Below are 10,019 nucleotides of genomic sequence, written 5' to 3' on the forward strand. Positions count from 1 at the left end.
CTGTAATCCCAGATACTTGGAAGGCTGAGGTGAGGGAATATATATATACACATTTTTTTTTTAAACCAACAACGACTCTTGAAACTTTTAACTGTGTTTTTATACAATCAATAATCTATTTTTTTTAATCTAATATTTCGACTAATTTTATGATATTGTATATGTAATTATTTATTTTTAAGTAAAATGCCAATAAAAGGAAGTAACAAAATTAAAAAATGTATTACATTTTCAACAACAGTATATTTAATAAAGTAAAATAAGGATATTTATTTATAAATAATTTCATCAGTAATTCTCATAGCACTTAACAATTCAAAATGAAATACACCAGTTTAGGAATAAAGAATCAATTTTTTTCCTCACTGATAAAATTATTGAATTTAAAAAAGAATTATTTTGAATTATTAGAATGGTTGATACCATAATATAAGCAATGCTTGCGTATATTCTCATCATTATTCCTATTTATTTCACTTTTTTAACTAGCTCTAATCATGAATTCTACATATTCATGAATTCTCTATTTACTGAAAACAATTAGATTTTCACGCATTTGCTTTTAAAATATGATTTATATTACTTTTATCCCATTATATTAGGAATATAAAACATTTTAAAAACAGTATAATGTAACACACAAATTAGCACAAAAAGCGAGATATTTTAAGTCCTATATTAGACGTAACATATATTAGCATAAAATTTAAACTTTAAAATTAAAAATCGTGGGCTAACAGTCAAAAGTAATCGGATTTTTCATATTTTAAAATCAGTCTTGGTTTGTTTATTGACGTGGGCCTTACTTTCTCAAAAAGGTAACAGGTGTTTAATCGATTTAGCTACTTTAACTTCATTTTTAACAATTATTTACTTTTTCACCTTTGTAGATTCATTTACGAACTATTATTTGCACTACTATTTTAACTATTGCACCATTATTTTTTTTTTACGTTTGAATGTTATCTAAATTTAAGATAATAAAAGAATACTAAATATCTAATTCTATAATAACAGAACTTTCTTTGAAAGAAACGCGCTTAAAAGCAGCAGAATTTTCCAAAAGAAAGAATAATTGAAGCAATAAAGAGAAATACAATGGAAATAAAAATAAAAATATGGCCACCGAAGCCGAAGTCTTCAGGGGGTACCAGCTCCGGAAACCATAGAACAAAATCTTTTCTTTTGAGAGAGCGGACAAATGTCAAAATTAGCTCTCTCAGTACCCCGAAGATTTTGTAAAAGTCCAGGAAGAAATACATGAAATCAAATCAAAAGAGAAATTTCAAACAAAATCTTGAGAATATAATACAAAAGTGAAAAAATAAGAACTCGCAGTAAACTGGTCAAACAGCAATTTCACAAACAAACTAAATATAGAAGAAACATTTGAAGTAAAAGAAAACAACGCCCTCTATTAAAATGCGCAGTAGGAAAAAAGGATATTAAAAGGAAAGATTGTGTTACAGATTAATATAATGCTTAACTGGGGCTTCTCAGTCAAGACTTTAATTTCGCCCTGTTAAAAGAAACAATAAACTAGTATCCCTCAATCATTTTCCTAATCAAAAAATTAACATTACAATAATTATAAGGAAAATCATTATTACTCAAATTATTCAAAAAATTATTCACAGCCTCCTGAAAACTTTCAACGTTATTGCAAATTTTTTTAATCCTAAACATTTGCGAAGAAGCCAAATTTTTGAAATTTAATTGCACAAATTAGTATTAAAGTTACAGAAAAAAATAACTTAAAAATTAGGAGCTTGAAATGTTTATTTTACATTTAGTTAGTTTGTGAAATTGCTGTTTGACCAGTTTGCTGTGAGTTTTTATTTTTTTACTTTTGTATTATATTCTCAAGATTTTGTTTGAAATTTCTCTTCTGATTTGATTTTATGTATTTCTTGTATTTCTTCCTGGACTTTTACAAAACCTTCGGGGTACTGAGAAACCTAATTTTGACATTTGTCCGCTCTCTCAATAGAAAAGGTTTTGTTCTATGGCTTCTGGAGCTGGTACCCCCTGAAGACTTCGGCTGCGGTGGCCATATTTTTATTTTTATTTCCATTGCTTTTTTCTTTATTGCTTCAACTAATTTTAAGATTTGATTTGTCAGAAAGTTCATGTTTCTGTCTTCAGAAGAAAAACGTCAGTTTAATTTCTTGCTTATTGTAAAAATCTAAAAACTTAATGTTTTAAACTTTTTAAGACCTACTTATGGTTTACGTGCATTTGCCTCAATTAAGTACGTTGTTATCGTAGTTAATTAGCATTTTTCATTTGTGTATTTTATTGAATTAATTTAGATGTCAATGATCCCGAAGAAATTGAAATTGCCAGACAGATCGTCGAAGCGAACGTTGGCGAAGAAGGCCTACACTTGCTCATCAATAATGCTGGAATTAGTGAAATGCTTCCCATTGATCAAGTGACAATTGAAAATATCGAAAAACATATTAAGACTAACACTATAGCACCACTGATGATTACAACGGTAACTGAGCATTGACAATTTAACAAGTTTTTTTGTAACTCTGAAACAGCATGCCAGAAAAAAATATTATAATTTTATCTAATCATGAGATTTTCACAAACGTTTAAGGAGCCGCGATGGCTCAGGGGATAGAGTGTTCGCCTTCCAATGAGGCAAACTGGGTTCGAATCCCAGTTGATACGAATTCCGCATCCCGCTTACACCGACCACAGTGCTGTCGTGAAATATCCTCAGTTGTAGACGGATCATGGGTTAGAGTCCCCTTGCCGTCAGGCTAACCGTGGGATGTTCTCGTGGTCTTCCACTGCATGTAACGCAAAGGCGGGTTATCTCCACCAAAAGGCGGGTTATCTCAACACCTCCTAGAATAATGAAGGCCTCAGCACGGATCAAATTAGTAGTCCGATGTGACGAAGTTAACTGCGCAGTTGATGAAAAATAAGAAAGATGTTATTACGTTCGGGTTTCTAAGCTGCGCAGTGGTTGAAAATACGAAATATGTCATTACGTTTGGACTACTAAAGGATATTTATGGTAACCCGTGCAGAGGCCTACTCTTTTCTAGGAGGTGTTGGTTATCTCCACCTCCACTAAGGCAAATTTCTCCTAATACTCGATCCAGGATACGAATGTCTTCTGTATTGGGTTCAAAATTACAAGGCTACAAAGTTGAACATTAGTAGTCGTAAACCCATAAAATTGGGTCGGCTGTTCAACGACGGTTATAAAATAGAATAAAACAAAGTTAAGTTTAAGGGCCCGGGATAGCTTGGTTGGTAGGGCACTGGGCCCAGGTCCAAGACGTCGGATTTTAATCCCCTAGTAGTAAATGGTGACTAATGCAAGTTAAATCTGTCGAGTCACAAAGTCCTCCATGTTCCCATAACAAATCATACCTCTGGTGGTACTGACCCAGGAGTTTCCTTAACTTCTGGATTGGTTCTAAATTACAAGGCTACGGGGTTGAACACTAGTAGTTGTAAACCCAAAGGAGGGTCGGCTGTCTAACGAAGGTTATAAAATAAAATATATCAAAAACTAAGTTCAAGAGCCGAGATGGATCAGGGGATAGATCATTCGCCTTCCAATGAGGTGAACCGGGTTTGAATCCCAGAGATGGCTGGTCGATGCAAATCCGTATCCGGCCTGAAACAACCACAGTATTGACGTGAAATATCCTCAGTGGTAGACGGTTCATGGGTTAGAGTCCCTTTGCCGTCAGGCTAACAGTAGGAGGCTATCGTGATCTTCTTCTCTATGTAACGCAAATGCTGGTTAGTTCCATCTAAAATGTGTGTGCATAAAACTAAGTGTTTAAACGTAACAAACTTTACAAACGAAATCTGTTGAATTGATATGTTGTAAAATTTAAAATGAGTTATATTTTCAGGTTTTGATTTCTCAAGCACTATTAAATTAATTTCGTTTATATTTTTCTATTTAAAATTACAGACTTTCAAATTATATAAAATTTGTATTCCTCATAGTTCATTACTTTTTTTGACCATTATTACACTGTAAGAAATTCCGGATCAAATTGCGTCAAAAAGTACCGGCACTCAGGCTTCCAGTACTTTCTACCGAGAAATCCACTTTTACTGTAATATTTTACGGAATAAAATGTCCGATACATCGTAATTTTTACAGTAATATTTACTGAAAAAATCAATGAATCACTCTAATTAAATAAATATTACTGTTAAAATTAAGGTATAAAGTTTTGCAGTAAACATGGATTTTACGGATGCTGCACTCCTAGTGTCGTACTTTCTGCCGTAATTTGATCCGAAATTTTTACTATGTAAATAAAATAATAAGCTATTATTAAAACAATTATATTAGTATAAACAGGTTTTCAAGTGTGTTGAAAATTTTTTTGATTCACTTGAAAAATTCCCGAGACATTTAGCTATCCATCAATAAAATTTTAAAAATATGCAATAACATGCGAAACTATTAGGAATGCATGCATTAATAACACGCAAAAAGAGACCTTAGCATTAAGCGGTCCAAAGCTTTGACCATTTCAGTCAGGAAAACTGAAATAATTGGTCCAAATTTTCCAAATTGCGGCTACTCTCCATATTTTGTTTGTCAAGTATAAAAAAAATGTTGAGATAAAATAAGGCGTCCAATTTTACAATTAAATAAAACTCTTTATCATTATTTAATTAACATATTTCTCAAGATAATATAATTAACATATTTCTCAAGATTATAAGATCTCATTGTTTTAATCATTTTGATTGTTTCTTGGTTTGCTGGCTGGGATTCTAGGCATCACCGATAATAGAACCTCAGCCATAACTACTGTGCTTAAAGCGGCTGAATCAAATATTTTTGAAACGTATAACTTGATACACTTCATTATTTTCGCTCATAATAAATACATTTTCCTCGTAAGTGAATTCAAAATTTGTATTGAAATCAATTATCAGTTAAAATTATTGGCTAGCAAAATAATGATTTTTGTGTCGAAAATTGACATTTTCGCAGGTTTCACTGACTACGATGCGGCCATATTAGGTACTTATTTGCTATAACGTTATAAATCTTTAGTTTTAAAATGTTATTATTCAAAATCTCTTAAAATTTCCTCTCCAAAAATTAGGATTTTTTAAAGAATTTTTTTTAGACTAATTTTGAACACATTTTAAAATGCATTGTTTTGGCTTGCCGGATTTTAGCCAAACCAAACCGGAAAAAAAAGTTTTTCTTCTTCTTTTTTTAATTTTACTTTTAAATCAATTAAGAAAGACCGGCTGAAAGGAAAATATCCATCTTTTATTAGAACTAATATATTTCAAAAACTGTAATAGTATAAAAGGTATATAAAATTGAGAATTAATTACTATATTGATGTTATAGTATGTTCGGAACAATATGGAGTCGCAATTTTGTACTTTCGAAGCAGCTTGACTACAATTAGAAATCAATTCAGAATTAAAACATGATGAAATAAGTTTAGAAGAATTTCAGACAAAATATATAGCACATAAAATAAGTTATTAAAATTAATAACATTTTATCTATTCATGGAATAAATACACTTTCGATATCGTAAAATTAATATCATAACATATTTTATATGTGTTATTTCACTGAAAATTAATTAGTCCTTAATAAAATTAATTTAGGTACGTATATGTTAATTTTAAGTAATAAAACATTAAAAATTTCATGAAGACCGGCTTTATTAAATGAAAGCTGTCTTTGGAATAAAAACTAGCCGGCCTGTCTTTTTTGCAACCCTCATATCATAACGTGGGAAATTCTAGGGTGTAGCTTTTGCCCCGATTTCGAAGTTAACCTCACTATTGCCAAAATATGTTATAAAGAACATCTCATTTTTTGAAGAGTTATTTTTAGCAATTTAAACTATGTGCAAGTTAAACTAAGCAATGAGACATAATTTCAGCTAAATCTGTTCTATGTTTAATTCAAATTAGAATTTTATGAATATTAAGGCAACTTACTTAAAAAATGTAAGAATTCTGTATAACAAATTATATATTGTCGCATATTATTCTAAACTGAAATTTTTTAACACTTCAGGTGATGCGCCCATTGTTAGAGAAATCAGCTTTTCAAGAAGACGGCCATAGAGCTGCGATCCTCAACATTTCTTCCACATTGGGAAGTATAGAATTGACGGGAACAACATTGTACAGTTGGGTTGATCCCATGGTACCAGCTTACAAAATGAGCAAGGTAAAAAAAAAAAAAATCAATATTTTACTGTATATTAATTAGATATATTCTACACTTGGAAAACTCGTTTTAAATTTATTTCTAAACAATTAAATGATTATGTTCATTACTTGTGTAGATATCTTTTCAATTGAAATTTGCTCTGATTACGCAACATTACACAAAGATTTGTTTTAATTTCTCTTTTTCTTTTAAGTATGAGACACAAATATTCATTTAACTTCTTATTCTCATTGCTGCTATATCTATATATCACTGACAAACAAGTTTTATGCTGTACACACTGTAAAAAAAAGGACTTCTCAAAATTGAGCGAAAATGTGTCAAAATAGCTCCGACTCAAGTTCTAATCGAATTTGAAAACACCAGGTTTTCAAAATTGAAAGAGCATATACTCAGTTTCGAGCAAAATGCATGTGGAGGGAGAAATATGTGAGAAAGATGTTCGTTGGTTGCCAGTAGGGATTCGAACCAAGGACCTTTCGGTTCGTAGTAGGATGCTCTACCATAGTTACACACTCCAGTCCAACATGAATAATGAAGCTATATCCAGGGTGTTTATAAAGTCCCGGACCCATTTTGATGTTTAATAACTCATAAAATAATAAAGATAGATTAAAATTAATAACATAAATGGTTAGATAGACTCAAAAAATTTCATGACCCTTGCCAATGAACTGCCACGTGTGCCCCCTTCGTCGCACGTCGATCGTGAATTTCACGTCTGGTAGCGGCAAGCATGTCGGCATCCACAGAGGTTATTGCATTTGTAATTCTGGCTTTTAGGTCATCAATGTTCGACACGTTAACATTGTCCTTTATAAATCCCCAAAGAAAAAAGTCTAGCGGCGTTATATCAGGTGATCTGGGTGGCCAAGGAATTGGACCTCCTAGCCCAATCCATCTTCCTGGAAAATGGTCATTCAAAGAACTGCGAACGATTATACCCCAATGAGGTGGTGCACCATCTTGTTGCAAAAAGACATGTGGCTGAAGCTCTTCTAGTTGTGGAAATACGAAGTTTTCCTAGATGTCTAAGTATACGACTTATGAGACCGTCTTTTCTGTAAAAAAGAAAGACCCAATGACTAGCTCATGCATTAGTCCACACCACACATTCTGCAATCACAGGAGCATCGTGTCGAACATTGATGACCTAAAAGCCAGAATTACAACCGCAATAGAATCTGTGGATGCCGACATGCTTGCCGCTACCTGGCGTGAAACTGACTATCGACTTGATATTCTCCGTGCGACGAAGGAGGCACACGTGGAAGTTCTTTGACAAGGGTCATAAAACTTTTTGAGTCTATCTAACCATTTATGTTATTAATTTTAATCTATCTTTATTATTTTATGAGTTATTAAACATCATAATGGGTCCGGAACTTTATAAACACCCTGTATAGTGGCCGCCGCAATGCCGCATAATGACGTATCATTCGCTTAAAAATTTTTAAAATATAGCGTTATAAGAAAAAAGTGAAATTAAAACTAACGAAACATTGGGTCCATCTTTTCCAGATTGCAATTCTTTGCACCATTGAAATTGATAATTAGTGTCCAAGTTTTGTGTGCAGCGAAAAATATCACTGTTTTCCACTCAATAAACGTTGGTCTTATTTAGTCGAAAATTTCTGCATTCTTTTTTGAATATGACATTTTTTATTATTATTTTCCCCGTAACTTATGTAGTTTACAAAACAGCTAAAAAATGTTGGTGTCTATTTCAGGCTGCTTTGAACATGGCGATGAGAGTTAGTTCAATAGCTCTGAAAGAGAAAGGCATTCTGGTCGTCATGATGTGCCCTGGCTGGGTCAAGACAGATTTAGGCAACAAAGAAAAAGCCGAGTTAACACCCGAAGAAAGCATATCAGCTATGATCAAAACCATCGGAGAGTTGAACGCGGATCACCATGGAACTTTCATAGACAGATTCGGAAAACCCATACCATTTTGAATAAGTCACTTCACAAAATAATGAACAATTTGGTACCAAGAGTGCTAAGACATAGGATTTATGAAGTTTTTATAGAATAAAATCATCATTGCTTTAGTCTGTTTGATAATTTTTTTATTGACGGCCATTAAGGCAGAGGGGGTGCTATTGCTCCTGTTTTCCAGTGGCGCCATCTATGGTCAAGAATTCGACTTCTGCTATACCCACTCGTCACACCCGCTTATAAGACGGACACATTCATGCCTCCATTCATTCATCCACAGATCGTAATTTTGACCTGAACCAGCGAACGATCAATCTCCAATTCAGTATCTCCAGAATAATTTGTTATGAGAACAAGGAGGATTTTGTGACCCGACAGATTTAACGTGCACCAGTCAGCTTTTACTACACGGGGATTCCTCGGTCAGCTGGATTCGAACTCCCGTTCTCACGAATGAGAGTCCAGCGCCCTACCAACCAGGCAATCCCAGCCCAATTTTTAGATTTATAAAACTATTTGTTACACGATGCACTGATGCCATGCATTAACATACAGGATGTTCCGTGAACATCAACTTTAATTCATATTCGTAGAATTTTCGCCTAAAATAAAGTCAAAAAGTTATGCTCCAATTGTTAGTATTTACGCAATGAAAAAAAAAACTTTGATTGTCTTATTAATAGAGAGATTTTGCATAGCGTTTGTCTTATGTTAAACTTCCCGCTTTTTATCACTTAGGGACTCTGTGATTAGTAGGAAATTTTCACGCATGCACTGCGATGCTCAAATAAATTACCTTTCGACTCCTCTCTATTTCATTTCGGAAAACAAACATGGTTAAATGTTTTGGTAGCGTTTTTAATTTTTCCTCGCTTAAATATTAGTTTGCAACCCTTATTGTTCATACATTATGACTTAATTTTAAATCATGCATATTATGGCCGGTTATAACGGAACACTCCGTACATTTCATTCTCACAATAGACAGAAATTAGTGGTATTTCAATAAAAAGTATGTATTGCAATTATTTATAAAAAGTACGGACTTATAAAACCGAACACAATTTAGTGATCAAACGATTTATAAATAACGCATTTTTTTTCTATATTCAAATTTGAACGTATTTTTCTGTTGAAGGAAGTAAAATAGGTTTTCTTTTTTGAATCACAAATCACTCTACACTACTAAACAAAAACTTTCAAAATTGTAACTTTTGTTTATTATTTCACTTTTGATTTTGTGTCCAACTTAAGTCACTTTTGGGTAGCCTCCTGTCCTGTTGCCTAATACAATATAAAATATGTTATTTTAGTTTTAATGTTTTATGAAAGCAGAGTTTTCTTAGGAATCAGGTGGTGTATAATAATCTCACTTTGAATAAAAAATGCAGTTTTTTTTTATAATTATTACTTACAATAATGCCATATTTTTCTTACAAATTTTCTTTCAATATGTAGGAATCTGTTTTGTCTGTTTCGAATTCAAAAATGAGTTATTGGTCATTTTTGCAGCTTTTTAAAATAGTAACTTCTTATAAAACATCTCTTTTACATTTTATTTAATCATATTTTTATCATAATGTTAATGTTGATAACAGCCTATATTTATCAAGATTACTTTATCATTACCAGCTAACCTATTAAATATGCAAAAATTTTGTCTGTTTCGTTTTGGTGGTGCAATTTTATAATTTGAATATAATTTCAAAGAACAGCAGAACAATCGCCAAATGAGCGATAACGAACATCAGTTGGAAGCTTCCCTTTAAGAAACTTAAAAGCCCAATATTATAAATTTAATAAGATTTCTCATTACAATTATAATTTAACTATTAAAATGTAATCATAAAACTGCATATAAAAT

The 10,019-nt window shown here is 32.3% G+C and overlaps 1 protein-coding gene across 1 annotated transcript in view; it reads left to right on the forward strand.

Annotated features, from left to right (window-relative positions):
* Nucleotides 1-8,268, forward strand: part of LOC107447040 (C-signal) — a gene marked incomplete at its 5' end in the record, with an annotated part of 10,043 nt that extends 1,775 nt beyond the window's left edge. The window contains 3 exon segments of the mRNA XM_043050931.2: nt 2,313-2,500; nt 6,056-6,211; nt 7,945-8,268. Coding sequence (XP_042906865.1) covers nt 2,313-2,500; nt 6,056-6,211; nt 7,945-8,172 — 572 coding nt within the window. The 3' untranslated portion in view covers nt 8,173-8,268.
* Between the last annotated feature and the right edge of the window lie 1,751 nt (nt 8,269-10,019).

The sequence above is a fragment of the Parasteatoda tepidariorum genome, chromosome 10, assembly GCF_043381705.1.
Source record: "Parasteatoda tepidariorum isolate YZ-2023 chromosome 10, CAS_Ptep_4.0, whole genome shotgun sequence".
Taxonomy (NCBI): domain Eukaryota; kingdom Metazoa; phylum Arthropoda; class Arachnida; order Araneae; family Theridiidae; genus Parasteatoda; species Parasteatoda tepidariorum.